Source organism: Pogona vitticeps, chromosome 7 (assembly GCF_051106095.1).
Source record: "Pogona vitticeps strain Pit_001003342236 chromosome 7, PviZW2.1, whole genome shotgun sequence".
NCBI lineage: Eukaryota > Metazoa > Chordata > Lepidosauria > Squamata > Agamidae > Pogona > Pogona vitticeps.
This window is the reverse complement of record NC_135789.1, coordinates 7,093,569-7,114,489: the sequence shown is the minus strand read 5'-3', so window position 1 is coordinate 7,114,489 and position 20,921 is coordinate 7,093,569. Positions and strand designations below refer to the sequence as shown.

The 20,921-nt window shown below is 44.1% G+C and overlaps 2 protein-coding genes across 4 annotated transcripts in view; one reads left to right on the top strand and one right to left on the bottom strand.

The window, feature by feature from the left end:
• The window catches only part of MEGF6 (multiple EGF like domains 6), a 139,534-nt gene extending 135,920 nt beyond the window's left edge, over nt 1-3,614 (top strand). For all 3 annotated transcript variants that reach the window (XM_078379111.1, XM_072977674.2, XM_072977675.2), the window contains one exon: nt 70-3,614. In XM_078379111.1, the coding sequence (XP_078235237.1) occupies nt 70-134 (65 nt within the window). In that variant the 3' untranslated portion in view covers nt 135-3,614. The remainder of the gene's footprint in view (nt 1-69) is intronic.
• The window catches only part of ARHGEF16 (Rho guanine nucleotide exchange factor 16), a 33,430-nt gene continuing 15,650 nt past the window's right edge, over nt 3,142-20,921 (bottom strand). Inside the window, exons 5-15 of the mRNA XM_072977677.2 lie at nt 19,037-19,093; nt 18,197-18,357; nt 16,930-17,082; nt 15,933-16,062; nt 15,212-15,286; nt 14,549-14,641; nt 13,544-13,701; nt 12,322-12,522; nt 11,358-11,431; nt 9,497-9,598; nt 3,142-8,255 (exon numbers count right to left, since the gene is read on the bottom strand). Of these exons, the coding sequence (XP_072833778.2) occupies nt 8,116-8,255; nt 9,497-9,598; nt 11,358-11,431; nt 12,322-12,522; nt 13,544-13,701; nt 14,549-14,641; nt 15,212-15,286; nt 15,933-16,062; nt 16,930-17,082; nt 18,197-18,357; nt 19,037-19,093 (1,344 nt within the window). The 3' untranslated portion in view covers nt 3,142-8,115. The remainder of the gene's footprint in view (nt 8,256-9,496; nt 9,599-11,357; nt 11,432-12,321; nt 12,523-13,543; nt 13,702-14,548; nt 14,642-15,211; nt 15,287-15,932; nt 16,063-16,929; nt 17,083-18,196; nt 18,358-19,036; nt 19,094-20,921) is intronic.

Genomic DNA, 20,921 nt, shown 5'->3' with positions numbered 1-20,921 from the left:
AAAGCAAAAGGAAGCAGCATTCTGTGCGATGTCCAGTTTGTCCGTAACAGCTATATTTTTCTTTTCCAGAGGCGCCATCTCAGACTTTCTCACCGAGTTCTCTCAGGGTGGTCCCTCCCGCTGTGAGGCACTAGGTCTTCCAACTCAGCATCTCCAGAGAAGAGACTTGAATAGGCCACGAGTGTGGAACGCCTCTACCGAAGGTCATCTCCGCACCGGTTCCTCGTCCCAAACATTTGAGGGGTGTAAATGTAGAGAACTTTGTGTGAGGAGGCCTCCGAGGGGATGGTGCTCAAGCCTCTGAAGGGAGCACGTGATTCCCTTGGGACAATATTACTGAGGGGCAACGGCATCTCCCTCCGCTCGTAAACTCGGAAGTTGTTGTTTGAGCATAACTTGTTTTCTACTGGAGGGATCGTGTCTTGTAAATGACCTATTTTCCTTATTTCCACACCTCCTGGAATTATGCTAGCCAAATTCTGGTATTTATGTAAAGATATTTATGGGCCGATGTGTTAACATCTGATGTACGACTCCGAATGTGCCTTAGAAGTCCAAGTAGCCCAGTGTGTGTGCGTGTATGTGGGCTCACGGATCTAGGGAAGAGCAAATGGTCTGGAAATTTCTCTTGCTCAGTGTTGCTCAAAGGGTTTTAGAAAAGTTAACCAGCCACGTTCTAGAAGGCAATTCCCAGGCGTGAGGGGTGCAGAAGGCTACAACTTGAGAATACAACAACACGTTTACAATTCTGTTGTCATCCTATGGAGCCTTCTGTGATCTGTGATTTGGTGAGACACTTGATAAGAATTATCTGCTGGAGGTCAGAGCAACCCCTTGGGGAGATCTCAAGCTGAGAATTCCAACTCTTCTCATGAAATCACAAATCCAGGATTTGGTAGCCAACGTGGCATCGAACCACTCTTAACTGTATAATGCAGAGAACACTCCTTGGCGTGCAAATGCCAAACCAAAGAGAGGGAAGGACACAGTTTCTGGGGCTGTCTTTCCACCACCTGAGAAGGTTGGAACTGGACGGAAATGCAGAATTGGGCAGAATATTTTATCTTCTCATGTAACTGGGTGGAAATAGGGATGTGGTTTGGACATGGTGGGGTTTGTAATGTCTCTGAACGGCAGAACCGAAAGGATTTAAATCCTGCTTCTCAAAATTCTGCCCTGAGTGGATGTTTCTGCACATCTGGCTGTAGAAAGGTAAGTTTTGAGGAAGGGTAAAAATCAGAACCAGTGTAAAGTTGAGGTGGCAAGAGACTTTAAAAAAAATCAGTATAACCATCTTCCCAACATCTCTTACAAGCTGTGAAGGTATTTAAATATCCTGTTGCCCAAAAAATGGGAGCGGGGAAAAAAGGCAGGCAAGTGTTTTGTCCAATCCAGCAGGATTCTTGCTTAGAAATGGTTACAGACCGCCAGTTCTTGGATCTGTATTCAGAGAGGGAGGGAGGGCAAAGCCCTGAACGCCTGTTGCAGGGGTAAACAAAGAGGAACAAACCAGCAGTTCGCGCCCATCTCTATGCCCATTCTCGAACTGATTGTGAGATTGGTCATACAACTGGGAGCTTGGAGAGCAGAGAAAAAGCTTATGTGACACATGTCTGTGCAACTCAAACATATGCTGTTTGTGTGTAGACAACACATAAAACAGGAGCTTCAATCTGGTTTAGCAAATCTAGGAAAAAGGGGGGAAAATCAAAACCTAAGAGTTGTGGCATTTTAGAGACTAATGAATTTATTTCAAGGTGAGCGTCCAGATTTATTATTATCTATTATTCTGTGGATTACAATCCACTTCCTCAGACACATGGAGGAGGAGCAGGTTTGTATACACAGGAGCACCTGGTGGGGATGAATCCAGATGGAAATAAGGCAGTGATCATTACACTGGTAAGTCTTTTAACATGGCAGAAGTCAAAAGTGCTGATTTCCCAGACGCCATATTCTCCACAATTAAAATGTTATGTTGGGGTGGGCTTGTTATGTAGGCAAGTTTTGTTACAGTTGTACTAAGTCCTGTGTGCGCGTGTGTACAGATGCTAAAAATCTTTGGTCTTTATTTAATCCTGTTAATGTTCTTCAGAATTTGTGAATGCAGTCCACTTCACCTGCCTCTTTTGAATCTTCCTTTGCAACAGAATGTCCTGGGACACCGATTTTTGGCTGTTGGCTTTAAGTCCAAAGCAATTGCCCAGCAAAAGGGGGCGTAAAAGATACAACTAAAAAAGCTCTCAACAATAGGTGACAACGCTGGGATCCAGTGTGGTGCTCTTTGAATAAATGAGGTGGTATGGTCAGCAATCTGGGCTTGTCACAAGTTGTAGTTTATGCCTCCATGTAAGAGACATGTGGCCTGTTGAATGTCGGTAATTGCTTAAGGTTAATGCTAAACACACACACAATCCAGTTTCAGAACACTCCATTCTCTCAGGTTCTTGCTTATAGATCTTGCAGGACTGCTGTAGAGAAAAGACCACAAAGATTTGAAAGAGAGACAGCTGAAGTGGGCTGCATTCACAAATTTCCATCTGCATCAACAAGATTGAATAAGGATACAGGCTTCTTACCAAACTCTGTATATATTAATACTGTGAACTTACAACAGCCTTCACTATGGCTGTTACCAGGTTCTGGGAGAAAACCTCAGCACAACCCTTTAACTGTAGACAGAAACAATGCCTGTGTGATCAACACTTTAACAGACGGTTAGCCTTGTATTAGGGTTCATGTCCAGTGTAACTGTCACCCTCCAGTTCTCATTCCCACCTCAGGTGCTTTTTGTGTACAGAGCTGTGGCCTAACCATTATGCTTCCTGTGTCTGAGGCAGTGGATTGGAATTCCATGAAAGCTCACCCTGAAATAAATCACTTACTCTTTAAGTGCCTCAAATATTTTGTCTTCATCTCTGCCATACAGATTTTTTTGGGGGTGGGGGTGGTGTTTATAAATATATACCGTATTTTTCGCACCATAAGACACACTTTCCCCCACAAAACAGGGGGGTGGAAAGTCTGTGCGTCTTATGGAGTGAAGAAAACAGATTATATTTTCCTGTTTTCTTCTCCTAAAAAAATTGGTGCGTCTTATGAAAAGGTGCGTCTTATGGAGCAAAAAATATGGTACATGTCCATGGGTGTTAACATATTTCTCAAAGGGGGGGCTCATATTTTACATATGTGTTCTTATTTATGTACCTGCATACATACAGATACCTAATTATACATATAACACATCAGCCATTAGTGTGATTGTATACACATAGAAGTAAATGCATAAGACACACATTGTATGTGTATATAGTGGTTTTAGACATGTCCATACCTAAATCATCTTTTCATGTGGCTTTGTGTATATATCAATCTGTAAGTATATCTAAACATCATCTGTCTATATTCTGTATTCTAAATCTGTCTACTGTATGTTAAATCCTATATCTGTGTTCTAAATGTCTATTCTAAATCCTAAATGTGTATTCTAAATCTACTATACTCTAAATGCTAAATCTATATTTTGTATTGTAAATGTCTACTGTATTCTAAATCCTAAATCTATATTTTGTATTCTAAATCTGTCTACTGTTTACTATATTCCAAATCCTAAATCAGTCTATTGTATTCTAAATTTATCTACTAAATCTATATTATGCATTCTAAATCTATTTTATTTGGAACCCTAAATCTGTATTCTAAATCCAACACCCCCCTGAAGCCTCCTGTTAGCTCACACTTACCTATGGAGAAGTACAGAAGTTCCTTAAATACTTCTGTGGTCAGTCACTCTTACCAGCTTAAAATGGTATGTAGCTAGACACATATCTCTATATACACATGGATGTCCAGGGTGGTGTAGTGGACCAACATCAATCTCAGAGGCAGTTGGTAAAGATGTTAACGCTTGTATTACTCACTGTGCCCCAGTCCATTGACTCGGTACAAGACAAGACATGCAAGCATTGACTTCTTAACTAACCAGCAAGATTTGGATTAACCCTAGTAGGTGTAAACAGAATTCCAGCTAGTGTACATGTAACAGATATAAGATTAGTACATATAAATGTTTGGTAACACTGTTCAAGTTCTCCTCCATTAAAAAAAAATCTAATTTAAATGGAAGGGCCTCTTAGCCTGGTTCTGATTTTTACCCATTTCAGTTGAATGAAAATTTGAGTCTTTCCCGGGAGGTGTCCCACCATCACCCGCTGGGCCCTGCTCTCGCCCCTTTGTGCTTTTCTCAGCTACTTGACACAACTGTTTAAGTTCTGATACACCTGGAGCAGAAGACCTTACCTCGGAGACAAGCCCAGAAGAAGTGAACATGTCCTTGTTAGTACATGTTCATATACTGTCTATATTCAAAAGGAAACTATTTATGTATACTTAACGCTACCCTGTATTTAATGGTGTTGAATGTATTTCATAACACCACATTAGTATTGAGGAGTCCCAAACCGGGGAGGGGTGGGGAGGTCTAAGCAAAAAATTAAATAAAACTGTGCTTTTCTAAATAAAAAGGAAGTCTTGTTTTGTGTTGGATAAGTTGCACATAGAAAAAGTCAGCCCTACTTCTGCGCACCCCACTTTTGTTATCTTTGCTTTTAGAATGCTTTTACAGCAGGGGGGGTAGAGGAGAAAAATAAATCGAAACCTGTAATTCTGTTCACATGTGGCTGAGTCTCAGTTCCCATGAAGCAGAGCCCAACAGAGTGTGCTGCTTTATAGTGCGTAAAGCACTTTCTGGGCAGTTTGCAATTTTCATTGTGCAGGCTATACACTTGAAGATACAATGAAGTCAAAGGCCATAAACATGAGCAGGATCTTGTACTCTGTGGCCTTGCATTCCCCCCTTCCAACTCCATAATTCTATGATTCTACAGACATTCAAATTGACCAGTGGTTTCCAACCTTGACTTCCCCAGATGTTCATGGACAACAACTCCCAGAAGCCTTCACCACAAGCTGTGCTGGCCAGGATTTCTGGGTGTTGTAGTCCAAGAACATCTGGGGACCCAAGGTTGAGAAGCATGGGTCTCAACCATGGGTCCCCCCTCAAATGTTCTTGAACTAAAACTCCCAGAAGCTTTCATCCCTCACTCTGCTGGCCAAGATTTCTGGGAGTTGTCATCCAAGAACATCTGGGGACCCAAGGTTGGGAACCACTGAAGCAGTCCATGTACAGAATTGCCACAAAGGTCCAATGTGCCTCTCGTCATGACCATTAAGTCACATGTGTCTCTTTCTCTACCCCCAAACAGCAAAGTCAGAGAGAAAACTACCAACTTACCTTGCCGAGCTGCTGTTCCAAAGACAACATAGCTGGAAAACTTAATGTATTATATAAACACAACACAACACAACAGCTTTAATGGGAAAGGCATATAAATCGCTCAACAATTCCATAGCATGAGTCGGTGTAGGAGGATCTTGTGTTTCTAGGGATTAGAAGACACAGAAAAGGAGACCAAACATCATCTCTCAGCTGTCCCACCCCTCCTCTTACATAAATATCAAGAACAATTTTCACAACCATAAGGATTGTGTAGTCATGCTTCCTCTGGATTTTACTGCTGTAGATTGCCACACATCGCTGTATAGAGATATTGCCTCCAAAGTCCAAATAAGCATGATGATTATCCAGGTTCCAGTAGGTCAGGAACAAGGAGGAGGTTGCCATGTTGTATAGTCAGCTTGGAAACAAACATATAATGGATTCCACCATACAGAGAAAAATTCTTATTGAACAAAGCAGGAAAAAAGCAAAATTTAAAAACAGAGCAGGCAATGCCTCTACTAGACCATTAAAATCTTCAGAAATGGCTAGCTCTTTAATTCGGCAGGCATCCCAAAACAAGTGTGTGTGTGTGTGTTTTATATTGCAGAGTTTTGAACTTCTGGCTCAGAATTCTCCTTTTGGCACAAAGCAGAAGTACAGAGACTCACAAAGGAGAATAGTTTCAAGTTCCCCCAAATAGTCCACCCCTTTCTCATTAACTGGCATTTAGAGTCTCAATAACTCGCTCTGAGACATCTGTAGCAGAAAGAGAAGGCTCCGTTCCCGTCAAACAAACCACAAGCATCATGTGAGGTTGTAAACACTCCATGTTATACTTTTTAAAAGACTCTTAAATCTGAAGTCCAAAAGATTACCTGGTTTTTAGTGTTGTTGTTTTTTAAAAAATTATGGTCTAATGTAGGCATCACCCTCTCGTTTTGGAATATTTCTTTTACATATTTCCCTTAACATGGAGATCATTCTGGATCTTTGCTTCTTGGCCTCCATCTATTTTCCTGAACAAGCGCTAAGTGCCATTTTACAAGTCCTGTATCTAAATACACTCCTTTTCAATCCCTGCAAAATTAGTTTTTTTAAAATACAAAACAAAAACTTTGCCCTTAAAGCACAAACACTCCTTCAGAGACAAAATTAAAAAAGATTCTCAACAACAGCAACAGTTAAAATCATCAACATTTAAGTGAACCCCTGAGATGTGGGTACAGGAAGAGAAGGTACAGCTTGGTGAAATTCCACTAAAAACATCTACAGCTTAAATTAGGACCGGGGAGAAATTCATGCCGTTCTCTAGGTGTGCCAAAGACTTAAGAGCCCAGTGGGCTAGCAGATTTGCTGGGGGGGGGGCAGGCATTTATTCTGTGAGCGTGGTCATGGGGAGCTAACACTGCTTTCTAATTGATTACCCTTTGCAGGAGTTTTTAAGGCAGAGGAAAACCTGTGACAGAGATACTGTTTAATTGCAGGGACTTTAGAGTGGATGTCCCAGGCTCACAAGGAGGATCCCCCAAATTTCACGGGTGCAGAGAACGTTCAGCACTGTCCTGGGTTCAGCTTTTCCAAGCAGTGGCTGATGCTTTACTGCACCCAGAAAGAGTTGCAATGAGGATAAACGAAGATGGCAAGTAAGGGACCAATTTTTCTCCATCTAGAAACGTCTCGCTTGTTTTTCTCCAGACCCAGGCTGCTGGCACTGTCTGCCTATGGTCAGAAGGACTAAGAAAACACATACTCATCAGCAGACTTGATCCTGATCTTCCCCCTAACACCGCTACTATTCTTAAGGTCAATGGGTCTTGCAACTTCTCCTTTGTTACACTGAGCTGGAGGGTAAGGACCGTCCTTTCTTGGGATCCCAGGGTGTACAAAAAAGGGTCATAAGCTTTGCAGGCTTGCTTTATTGCCTCCATTTTTGTTTAAAGGGGAGAATTAATAGGATCTATCTTTCTGAAGGCTCAATATTCCCCCAACGAATCCATATTGTCCTCTGGGGACGGATGCCTCGCAACCCCATGTGGGTGGGCCAGTCCCCCTAATCCTTTAACGTGTCCTTCGTGCATTCGCTGAACTTCTCTAGCAGTCCAGAAAGGGGTTGCGCGAGGTTACGGCTGGCGGAGGTTCAAGAAACAACTCAAATTCATCCGCTGAGCCCTCGATTCGCCAAGCCGCAAAAACCAGCCTCGGTCGAATCTCCTGGCACCCAGACACAGAAGGGGGCGACTCTTTCGTAAGGCAGTAACTTCAGATAAATCCGCCGCCTGCTTAATCTCGCGGAAGGCCAACAGTGCAAGCAGGAGTCCATCTAGCCCTGATTATTATAAAACACCCCAAAATAGTCACTTGTAAACTCTTAGATCGAAGAGTTAGATCTAACACCATCAAACGGGGGACAGTGACAAAACTCAGAAACATCGTCTTTAGACACCCCCCCCCCCGGTGAACATCGACTGTTAGAAACTGGCAATAAAGAAATGGGAGATACCACCACTGAGACCACCGGCCATCAAATATACCACAAACCCGATTCACACATCCACCTCCCCCTTCGGCTCCACAGCTAACCATCTTCCAAGGAGTGATGTGGTTTAGAGGCTGCATTTTGCATACTCCTCCTTTGGGAAAGTGCACAAAGTTTTTTTTGTCTCTTCCATCGATGGCTCCCTTACGAGCCACTTATTTAAAACGACGGAACTGGGAGTCCACTTTTAAAACTAGGAGAGACCTGAGGAATGCCAGCTGCAGCAGCTTCTAGGTTTCTAGTTCTTTATGACTTGAGTGGCTTTTGATTCCAGAACTCACATTGGGTATGAACCGGTTTACACATCCGTTTCTATACGCAGCCGCTCCATGCGCTGTACATTGCGCTCCACAGTAGAGCGGTTGGTGATCTCCTGGGCGCAGGTTTGAGGGAACCACCCTTTTTCCCCATCACGCAGCCGCTCTCCCAAGTACCAGCCTAAACAAGGAAAGACAAGTCAGTGGCAAGAATTTAATCCCACTGCAGAATATGTACACATTTATGGTGGTGCCTCGCATTACAACGTTAATTCGTTCCAGCGAAATCGCTGTAGAATGAAAACATCGTAATGTGAAAATAAAAAGCCCATTTTATTTACCTGGCAGCCATTTTGAAACTGCCAATCAGCTGGAGGAAAATCGTCGTTTTGCGAAGAATCGGTTCCCGAAGCAGGGAACCGATCATCGCAAAGTGAAAAAAAAACCATTCAGACCATCGTTTTGCAATCGCAAATGCGATCGCAAAAAGATCTTCGTAATGCGGTTTCGTTGTAATGTGGGGCAATTGTAAAGCAAGGCACCACTGTACAAGCTGGAGGAGAGTATCAGGAGATTTGAAAAGCACAGGTGTAACCAAATTCTGATGAGATATGCTAGCATACGCTTCTCTTTAGAGGCTGGAAATGTGAATATTATTCTGACGACTCCAACTTTTCAGGAACTTCGGGACAGAACACAACTTTATTTTGCAAAACTGTTATTTCATTTATTTATTACTTGCTTATAAAACTTAAATTTGATTGAAGTTGCAATAAATGCAGGCTTTATAATTGCAACTTTAAATTGCAATAAATGCAAGTTATTGGGATAATAAATAAATAAACTGCAAGGTTCCTGGAGTTGTCACCATCCCAAAGAAAAATAATAATTACTAATGATAATGATGATGATGTTTTTTCAAACTCTGCATGTTATGTCAAACATTTTTCTCCTCTAATCTTTTCCCAGTATGTCTTCAAATTTGAGGCAACACAGCAGATTTTCCAAAGTTGGATATTTGCATTATTTTATTCTCACAATCACTTTGTGAGGAGAGTCACTCTGAAATAATAATAATAGTTCAAGGACACTCTGTGACCTTCAAGGACCTAAGTCAGAATCTGAACATGGATCTTCCTGGGATTGTACCTAATGGCCAAATCCTCTTGCACAGCTATGCAAATAGTGTAAGTTTTGGAGGCAAACTGTCCCAAGTTAAGAAATCAACGTAGACCTGATCAGTGGCACGCCAAATCATCCAACTTGGCAAATGGTTTCTGGACATGGAAAAGTTTGTGTACATGAGGTGCAAAGCCCAAGAACTTCTACCTGAAGTTCTCAAACTATGGGTCATAATTTCTTCCCCATCTCTCGAATCTGGTCTTTTTTCTTTTTTCTTTTTTTTTTGCAAAGCCCACTTACCCCCTTCGCTAGCCAGAACCAGCACAACGTCACTCTGCTGGAGGGAAATCTCATCCGTCTGCTTCGCCATGTAAGCCCGGGTAATCTCCACTTGCTTGAGGTCTTGGCAGAAAGAGAGAAGACAAGGGAGTGAGAAACAGAGGGGAAGGATGACTTGAGTCTTAAAGAAGTAAAAGGAAGCATGAAAGGAACTCCTTATCCCATAAGGAGGGCAACCTCCAACCAATATTGCAACAAATTTGATGTTGGCTTTGTCACATAAATGTACAATAGGACCCCCATAGGCACAGGATCGGTGTCCGCAGTTCCACTTATCTGTGGTCTGAAAATATTAAAGATATTCAATGAAAAGACCCAGAAATACATATTTCCACCATGTAATTACCAGAACTGGCCATGAGAGGGAGGAAGAGACCATGCTATGTACAGAGTGTGCTATTGTCCGTGGTTTTCATCATCCGCAAGGGGGGAGGGCTTGGAACCAATCCCCTGTGGATATGGGGCTCCTGCAGTACAACACTGTACATAACATTTCAAAGTCCTCAAGTGCCGTCCGAAGCAGATGGAGGGATCCCTGCTCACACCCGTGTTGCTTTCCAAATCAGGGGGGAGGAGACTCAGACCCAGCTCCCCGTAATACGGCTCTAAATTTTCACACCCTAATTTTCTGGTTTCCCTTTTCCTACAAATGCTCAACAACAACAACAACAACACCCGGGTCTTGCTGTTGTTACTCCACTGATGGCTTCCTTTGGGGATGGGAGACTCAAACGACATGTGATTCCTCCCTCTTATTTCTCTGTGTGCTCACTTTGGCTAAATTTTTGTAGACATTCACTCTCGGGGGTGACATACTCAACAGCCCCTTTCCAACTCAATTATCCTCTTATTCTATGAACTATGTTTGCTTAAAAAAAGACATAAGATTTTTTTTTGAAGGATGATAAGCCTCATTTCATAGCATTCTGTGCTGTTCCCTCTGCTTGTGCTTTCCAGCTGGATGTTCTCCAGGTTTCACTATCCCTAAATAAAATCTGTAGGTGTTACCTCTCTGGGGTTTAGCCAAACAAAGAAAGGACTTTACCTTGAAGGTGTGGCCCTTTCTCGAGTTGAACAAACAGAACCGAAGACAGAAAAAAACAGTTCTCAAAGTACACTGATCTCAGCTCTTTCCAGAAGGCACTCGTTCTCTAACAGTCCGTCCCAACGGAGAAATATTAATAAAACAGAAGCACTTTCTAACTCTGCTTTTCTCGTGGCGCAGGAATTAAAACTGCAGTATTGTAGTGAAGAGTCTGCTCATGACCTGGTTTGATCCCAGCAGATTCCGGGAACTGGCTCAAGGTTGACTCAGCCTTTCACCCTTCCGAGGTCCATAAACTGAGCATGCACACACACCAGAAAGACCACTGCTAAGGACTGTTAACAACCCATGACAATGGGTGGAGAAGGACTGCATAAGTGGGATTATCCCTCACTGCCCCCTGTCCTTTGTCCTTCTAAGGAGCCTATTCAGACCAGGGGGAAGTAAAACCAACATGGAGGATCTATCAGGGACCTCCTACCAACTCTCCTCAGACTGAAGAAGCTACTTGGATGATTAGCAACACATTTCAAGAAAGAAGTCCAGTTGCCATGACTCAGCTTCCAGACATCCTTCAATATCTCAAGGTCTTCAGAAACCCTGTTTGGGTTGCTCTAAGTCAGAATCAACTTGATGGCCTGTAACACACAAACACTACATACGGCATCCACGGACTCAGAAACCAGGTTTTAGCCTTGGTTGTTCAGGAAGCGTTGTGAGATCAGCCAAGAAGGGACCTTAAAGGAAAGCTGAGCTTCTCAAATCAAGATGCCATACCTCCTTTGTTTCCAGTATCCACTGACTTCTCCTCCCTGTGCATCAAGGCAGTGATCCAGCGAGCACGGTCGCTCCTACCAAAAGCAGAGAGCGAAAGGTATTAGAAACAGAACTCCCCCATTTAAAAAAGATCTTATTTCTCCCTGCTGCCTGTATTCTAGAAATACTAGCAGATAATGTGTATATGTGGGGAAGAAGTTAAGGGTATGTGTTTGGTTAGGAAATGCAGAATTAATATTATACTTTTGGACCAACAGACTTGGATTTCCATCTTCATAGTGGAGCTGGATTTAGAACCCGTGGAAGAAATAACGTGTCCATTCTCAGATTTCTGGCCTGAATTATCCGCCCATCCCCATGGCACATTCAAGATGGTGGGATGAGGGAGAAAGAAAGAAGGGTTCAACGTCTGACTCGTGAAAACCAAACTGAATGGCTTGTGTATCTCCAGAGAGCTGGTAACCCACCGTATTCTGTTGTGAGGGAAACAGTTTCTCAAGCAGCATGCCTCCATGGATATTCAACCCTGCCATCATCACCTCTATCTGTCCATTCATCCACACACTTGATATGCAGCTTCCAGCAAACTTTTTTTTTAAAAAAACAGAGGCCCGAATCCTGTTGCATGACTACTCCTCCATAACTCTCTTAAGCAGTTGCCAAATTTACAATGAGGCTGAAGTCCTATCCAGCAAACAGGTCTGCAGGCACAGAGACATTGCTGGCGGCATCATCAGACACACAATGCAGGCCTAGTTCTCTCAACTCCTGTAGGGAGAAATCTTGCTCGCCTCCTTTTCATGGGCCTGATTCATGCAACCATCCATGAGAAGACACCATCCCTCAAGGTCAAGGCTTGAAGAGGTCAACGAAGAGGTCGCTGCCAGACAGGACCGCTCTGGGATAAAGGGTGAGGCTGAACCAGTCCCCAGGGATGCCAACCCAATGACAAATGACAACTCACAGGGTTTCTGTGGCCAGCACTATTGCCTCCCGTTTGCCTTCGCTGTCCTTGTTCATGACCACCCGGAACAAGTGGCCACTCCGGAAGGCGCCGCTCGAACCCGGCTTGCCGGGGGGCGAAGAGGGGACGTCGGGGTTCTCAATTTTCTCCACAGTCAGCTGATCCAACATGGCATAGTTGAGGACTGTGTAGCTCTCCTCACTGCAAGAAATAAGAAGGCCAGCTAAGGAAGAGCTCACGAGACCCAACCCAAGACGTCCAACCCAAGCGGACAACACAACAAAACTCTACAAGACAGTCCCAGCCGCACGCCGTCCCGGATCGCATCCCAGCCCAATGGGCACATTAAATAATTGCTCACCAACGGCCTCTGTCTTGACAGGCTATTCCCACATATCAGCCCCTCATGAGTGTGCCACTGGCACTCCCCCCCCCAAAAGACCGTATCTTCCCGCCAATGGCATTTAAGTTACCACAGAGGCAGAGGAGAATTTTTTCAGATGGGAAATGGAGGGATTGAGCATGTGTGCGCGTCTCACACATCCAGTTCCTTAATCTCTAGGAATCTGGTGACTTCACATCCAACAACAACATTCCACAGCTCCTTCCTTATCACAAAGCACACATTTTCTGAGTGTTTGTGCTTGCAGAAGAAACATCCCATGATTTCAAACAGCAAAACCAACGGGAATCAAGTGGCCAGCAGTTACGTTTCAGGGGATGAGGAACTTGACCAAATGAAGTAATTGTAGACTCCTTGTTTTTAGCTTTAAAGACTGCTTTTCAATGATGAAAAGCCACCTTTGCCTATTCACTGCTTTTGACTTTAAATATTGTCTTTTAATGATGTAAGCCACCATTGTAGACTCGCTGCGTCTAGCTTTAAATGTTGTCTTTTAAGGATGTAAGGCACCCTGAGTTTTCTCTAAGACAGGTGGAGGAAAAATATTTTAAATAAATAAACTAGAAAAGCTGTTTTTCTCCAGGCTGAAGAAATAAGTCAAACAGATCCTTTGGAAAATGGTGAAATGTCCATGGTTGGAAGGACTATTTCGTACAATAGTTATTTTATCGATTAATATAAAACGGTCACTACATCCATTCTCAAACCAAAAAAAACCAGTCCCCTCTTAAATAACATTTGTTCATGGAGGAAAATATTGTCAAACAGTTGGATATAGTTACACACACACCCCTCTCTCTCACCCTGCGCTCCCCTTACTTTTTTTTCCTGGTGATAATGAGGACGTCATTGAAGACGAAGAGGTAACAGCTTCCTCGTCCGGAGCCCTTCCGAAAAATTCCCCCGTCTTCCACCAGGGGGAGGCAGAGTTCTCCTCTTTTCAGCAGCCAGCGGGAAGCAGAGATGAGTGGGAAGTTCTAAGAGAGACCAAGGACACAGCTGGTCAAGGTAAGGGGTTCAACTCAAAGACAAGGGCATCAGCTGGTACCCCAGAAACAGACAGCTTTGGAGTTTGCATCTTCGTAACCAACAGGAAAATGCAGAAAGATGCTTTAGAAAAGCTCCCTCTCAGACTGGACTGCGGCCCATCCTCAAAAGCTTCTCTTTCACTCCCCATCAGTGGATCTAGTGCAAGTCTTAGCTTAAGGGTTTAGAGCAGTGGTCCCCAACCTTGGGCCTCCAGATGTTCTTGGACTTCAACTCCCAGAAATCCTGGCCAGTAGAGGTGGTGGTGAAGGCTTCTGGGAGTTGTAGTCCAAGAACATCTGGGGACCAAGGTTAGATACCATTGCCCTAGAATATGTGTAGAAGACCTCGACTGAAGTGGATTCCCAAAAAGCTGGGAGGCACAGAAGATGAGCGTGCCTGATGTTGAGTTTGCCTAGGCTGAAACGTTCAACTACTAAGATAGATTTAGGGATGCCCTCTATTGCTCAACTGAGCCCCTGCAATGAGTCAAGATTCAGGTCAGAATGAGCAACTCAGGTGCGACCTCCGTTCACGTTCCTTTCCAGCATCATCCCGCCAAAAAAGTTGAAAATAACGTTAAAAACAAAAACTGAGGAATCTCTGGAAAGCACAGATCTGGTGCACACTCCAAAGTCTCATCCAGACCAAGGAGAATGAGCCACCCATCCCAGTTGGGATGTTAAGATGTTTGGACGTTGATGGAGGGGGATGGCCAAAAGTTCATCTTTTGGAGCACAGACCGGTCCCCCTTGACTCCGCCAATGTTTCCAATTGGAGACACTGTCGGGATCTCACCTTGATCTTTCCAAACTCCAGGTGCTTTTGCAGCGTGTACATCTGCTCCGTCCTTTCCATGGTGTGGGCACCCTCGTTGCACCTCTTTACGAGCTGGAAAGGAAGAGGCGCAGAGCATTTCATTTACAAACGCCACTCCACCTCCGAATGTCTACCCATTCCCACCTACATCTCACACCCTGGGATGTAATGACCTAGGAGAGGTCATTGCCACTAACAACATCTGGAAACAGGTCACCCCCAAACCGGGCCTTTTCTGTGGTGGCCCCATGGGTCTGGAACTCGCTCCCATCTGAGTTGCGATTAGCCCATCTCTGCTTCATTTTAAGAGACCCACCAAAGCCTGGCTATGCTCACTAGCCTTTTAGGACCTTACTCCTGTTTAATCCTGTCCCCAGTAGCCCCCCCCCCATTTCTGTGAACTTCCTGTTGTCTGTCCCCTATTACCATGCTCTGTACTTAATATATTTTTTCTCTTAGTGACTTTTGTCTTAGTGACCCTAATTTCTTATAGATTTTTCTTGTTTGTCCTCTTATGTCAATCTTATTATGATTTCTGTATGTGTCTGTTACGTTATTTGCACGGTGGTGCCTCGCTTAACGATTGCCCTACATTATAACAAAATTGCTGTACAACGATCTCAGCTCCCTTTCTGGACTTACCTTGCTGAGGGCCTTCAGAGCCTGCGTGGAAGCTTCGTAGGCTGGAGAGGTCATCCGCGTTTTCTGACAGACCGTCTGAAAGCAAAGAGGACAAGCCTGGCTATTTTCCCCCAAAACCACAGGCTGACAAAAACCCTTCAGGTCCAAAATCTGAACTATAGCCATACCTTAAATAAGCAGGGGCCGGCAACTCCAACTTGGCCCCTCCCCACCCTATTTTGAAATGATATTTAAAAGTCCACTTGTGTTTTCTATGGGTTGAAACAAGGCAATGTTTGCCCTCCCCCCGCCCCATGCCTCAATTTTCTTCTTTTTAAAAAAATTTGCACAAGGCAGCCAACCGAAATGATCCCACACACCAGTTTTTGCAATATTAGGCTTATGCTGAGCCAATGCAATAGGATTCTGGCTATTTTATTTTCATCGTAAATTTGGAAAACTGGGCTGCTGGAAGACGATTCAAGGGCTTTTTTTGGAGGAAGTTGGAGGCCCAGAATAGGTGTGTCACCATTGGGCCGTTGTCATTTGGCCACCTCCCTCTATGGCTAAAGATGACAAAATCCTACACCGCCGAAGCTGGGAGGGTTGAGGTCCTCCACAGTAGCTAGCGTTAGTTTCTGTGTCTGAGGCAGGATTTGAACCCAGGTATCCTGAGTCCTAGTCTATCACTGGACCACACTATTTTTCACTAAGATAATGATGCTCCTCTAGTTTTACTCACATCCATGAGGAGAGGCAGGCGGGTCACCCTCTGCATGGGGAGGATGAGGAAGGAGATGAGAGGAAGGCTCCCACACTCCGGTTTCTGCTCAATGTGCTTCAAGGTCTCCTTAAAGGCAGGAGTTGTTGCTCTGTCAACAAAAGAGAAAAATCACACTTCTATTTTTGAGGCAGATCGCTTGAATTCCAAAAATAACTCACTCACTCAATGTTTTAGATCTCTGGCTGTGGATGCAAAGGTTTGGAGTTCGATTCCCCCACTGTGTGCCTCCCAGGAGAAAATCCAGCCTGGGTGGCCTTGGGCCAGCTGCACAGTCCCAGAAGAAGGGAATGGTCAGCCACTTCTGACTACTCTCTATCTGGAAAACTGAGGTGTTGACATGACTTATCACTGGCTGGATCATTCAGTGATTTCGGTATCTGGCTGTGGAGCCAGAGGTTGGGAGTTTGATTCCTCTCCTGGGAGAACAGCTAGCCTGTGTGACCTTGGGAAAGCTGCATGGTTCTAGAAGAAGGGAAATGTAAACTACCTCTGAGCATTTTTTCTACTTGGAAAACCCCCAAAGAGGGTTGCCACAAGTCAGAACTGACTTGACGGTACATGATTATTATTAACACATCATCCAATTATTATTAACACATCTGACCCTTCCACTACTTGCTCCGAACATGCTGTTATTTCTGACAGCATCTGATACCACCAAATATCCCCAATTCTATAACCTTTGGGTGTGATGGACTACAATTCCCATCATCCAAAACCAGAATCGGCAATGGCTCTACTGGTTGTGGATGATGAGAGTCGCCCTTCAACCCACATCAAGTTCACCTGGTCGAGAAAGGACTTATTTCTGCTGTCTTCCTTGATTTTCTGCAAATCATCATTAAGTGCCTTGTTTTGTTTCCCTCCGATGGGGGAAACAACCACAAATATAGAATTTAAGGAACTCTTATTAAGCATATTTTGAATGGGGGGGGTGAAGGGTGTAGCCACTCACAAGAGCTTCTGAAGCGTCCTCTGCTGGTAGACCTCGTTGGAACAGTAGATGACGTACGGATTAAAACGGTTGGTCGCGTGAGTCTCCACAATGTCGCTGATGTCCGGGATCAGGACATTTTCTTGATGCCTCTTCTCCAAGTCTTCAAAAAAGCTAACAGAGAGAAAGGGAGACGATGTATGAGTTGCAGTGTGTATGTGTAAAATAAAGCTTGGAACAGTGAATTCTGGTGTCTCGAGAATTCCCCTTTTTGAGCACCAGGAAGTAAGGGGAAATCTTCTTATTGGCTGCCATTGATCTTGACTCACTATTGCTGCTTATAGGTTTCTCAGTGCAGGGAGAAACTGTATAGCGTAAATTAGGAATATATTTACACATCTCTCTCTAAAGCAGGGTTCCGTAACAGGCTCAAGCTGACAGGGGAAAAATTGATTCGTTTGAAATGCGTTGCTGGAGGAGAGCTTTGTGGATAGGCTGGAAGGTTCAGAAAGACAAACAAGGGGGTCCTAGATCAAATCGAGCCTAAACTCTGTCTGGAGGTAAAAATAATGGAACCGCTGGTCTATATTCCTTGCTAGGGAAGTCGACGTTAAATAGAAGTAAATTTATGTTAGTTTCCATGAGTACACACCTACAGATGGGTTTGATTACCCTACATTAATGTCAAGCCATTTATTTCAATTGGTTTACTCTCACTCAGGCTATCGTTTAACCCAGATCTGACTTGTTTACTGTTTTTTTGTTATTTTTTATCACTAACATTTTAATCGTTCTCTCTTTCCCAAAAATCTCAGGATAAAGCCAGACAACAACCTTGTACATTAAAGCTGAGTCAAAAGATTGATTCTTAATCTAATGAACTATCGAGATCTACAGATCCCTCTTAAATCTTCCTGTATCCAGAGTGGATCTGGCCAAATCTAGAGGGACTGCCGATTTGGAAGGATTAAAGAAAATATTTTTCAATTTGGTCCTAGTTGAAGCTGAACCTAGATCGTTCCATATGCCTGACGCTCTGCACCCTTCTGTTTCAGGAAAAACTTATTAATTGTTAGAGCAGTACGACAATGGGACCGATTACATCAAGAGGTGGTGAGTGCTCCAGTGCTAGAGGCACACAAGGGAAAATTGGACAACCAGCTATGAGATCTGCTTTAATTTGGATTCCTGCCTTGAAAAGGGGGAGTTGGAATCAATGGCCTTATAGGCCATTTCCCACTCAGATTTTCTATGATCCTTCTTAAGCCCCCTCCTCCTTCTGATTCACCTTTTACTAACCGCCCAGATGTCCGCAATGTTGGAGAAGAGGTGATGGTGATCTGTTTGAGTCATGGTCTCCTTCAGCTCTTCCGATTTGAAGAAGTGGGTGACCAGGATCTCCAGACTCCGCATGTAGGAATACTGCGAGGTGATAATCTCAAATATTGCCTGCGTTAAAATAAAAGGTAGAAAGGAGAGGAATATGCACAGTCCGGTGGCTCTTTATTGTCTTTACACAGGGTCTCCTTTCTGTGGTTTCTCCCCCAACAAAATGGAGGGGGGGGGGGAAATGAAGGATTTGAGAGTGAAGCAAACTAAGGATGAGACCATGTCCACATTTCCATGAAATGATACTCTGGAGCAAAGCAAAGCTGCTCCCACTGCAGAATGTTTGGGAATGACAAGGCAGGATTCCAATTGCTTCCGTGGTTTATTATACCACCCAAATTGGGACGCTGATTTGACCATGAACCAACAACTCAGCAAAAAATAGGTACACTACACACTTCAACATATCATCTCATCATCAGAGGACTGCAGAGCTGGGAGGGGCCCTATGGGTCACAGAATCCAGTCCCTGTCAATGGGGCACAGTGGGGGGAACCGAACCCCCCCAACCTCGGGCTCCGTAGCCCAAGACCTAAACCACCGAGCTATCTAAAAGGAAAAATTAAAATTCTCCAGATGGGCTCAAAGAGAGACTTCTTCCTTGAAATAATTCATAAGGACAGGAGGGAAGCTCAGAGCATACCAGCCTTTCAATTTTTTTTCTGTTAGTCGCAAAAAAAATAAATCTCTCTGGTACCCCCAGTTGGGTTCCTGGTTTGCCTTTCGAGGCTTCCCTTACCTCTTGCCTCTTGCGTTCCTCTGGGGAGATTCGCTCCAGGATTCCCGCCTCCTGGACCTGCAAGAAGCAACACTGAGTCACTCATAGCATCATCTCTGACAGCTCGTCTCACAGCGGCAAAAGAGGTACGCAGAGTGAAGCCCTTCCAGATCGTCTCATGAGTGGGGTCTCGGTCCTTGAGTTCAGCAGCCTGCATGTAAAACACAGACCTGTGAGCCCCTATAAGAACAATGCAAGGGGACAGTCACTCCCCTCTGAGCTATGGAGAGGACTGCTTTCGACGTCGGTCACCTTCTCTCTTATGGTCTGTCACTGTCTAGGAGACGTTGTCCAGGTTTTGAGGTGGGACTGGGCCCAGTAAGTGTCAAGAGGCGTCAAGAGATGCCGAGGGTTGAAGGTAAAAAGTACGAACATAAGTGCTCCCAATGTTCTCATTTCTCTGTGATTTTCTGATTCTCACCAAGCTAAGATATCCCCCCTGCATCATTTTGGGAGTGTAGATGATGGTGAGAAATTATTTAATAGGGAATACTGTGTAACACAGACACACGTGTGATTGTTTGTGTTAGTTAAGTATCATATTCAGGAGTTCCAATTTTCCCAAACAGGATACTTAATGCAGGAGTGTCCCACTCTTACGTCTGACGGAGTGGATTTTTCCACGAAAGCTCACATTAAAAGGTAGCAGCTTTACCAGAGGTAGCTGTGTTTGTCTATGCAAGCAGATCAGGCAAAACCCAAATACAGTGGTGCCTCACTTAACGACGATAATCTGTTCCAGGAAAATTGCTGTTAAGCGAAAACATCGTAAAACGAAATTAAAAACCCCACTGAAACACATTGAAACCTGTTCAATGCGTTCCAATGGGGTAAAAACTCACAGTCCAGCGAAGATCCTCCATACGGCGGCCATTTTCACTGCCTGTATAGCGAGGAATCCGTCCCTAAACACAGCGGGGAGCCATTTTAAGCACCCGGTGGCCATTTTGAAAACCCGACGATCAGCTGTTTTGATTGTCGCAATGCGAAGAATCAGTTCCCAAAGCAGGGAACCGATCTTCGCAAAGTGAAAAGACCCCATTTAGACCATCATTTTGCGATCGCAATTGCGATCGCAAAAAGATCGTCGTATAGAGATTTTGTCATAATGCGGGACAATCGTTAAGCAAGGCACCACTGTAAATAATACAAGCCAGACAAAAACACGTGGTACCTTAAAGACTATTATATTTTTTTAATGTGAGATTTCATGGATCAAAGTCTACTTCTTCAGACATATGGGGGGAATATAGCAGTTAGTCTTTAAGGTTCCACAACATGTTTGTCTTCTCTATTTTTTTCTTTAGTTCTTGTCTGCATTCTCCCTGTCATCCCCAAGACCCACAACAGGAGCAAAAAAGAGAGGTGTGTTTGAGCAAGCTGAACCAACGCCGCCAAGATAATCGGCCTGCCTCAGACAGTGGAGTGACTGAACTTTGGTCCTCCTTCACAAAGAAAACTTTAGACTTTATCGTGAAGGAGTGGGAGGTTAAAAAGAAAGACAGACAGACAGAGACGAAAAGGAAAGTGAGACTCCATAGCTGCCACACCCTTCAATCCACATCACCCACATTCAACGGGGCTGCATTGAACATTCAGATCTGGGTGCCAAAGGGAACTTCCAAAGAGAGGCTGGCTTGTGACCACCGAATCGGAGGCAGGAAGGGTGAGGAGAGACAAGTTGTGTCAATATTGACTGAAGAAAAACTGTACAGCTAATAAAAGAGGTAGCTGGGGCAGACTGTTGCAGCTTGTGTAAGGAAGCCAAAATGAAATTGACGTGAGGAAAATGTCAGAACGTCCTATTATTACCATCAATCAATCAACTGGGAGACACAGAAGGAGC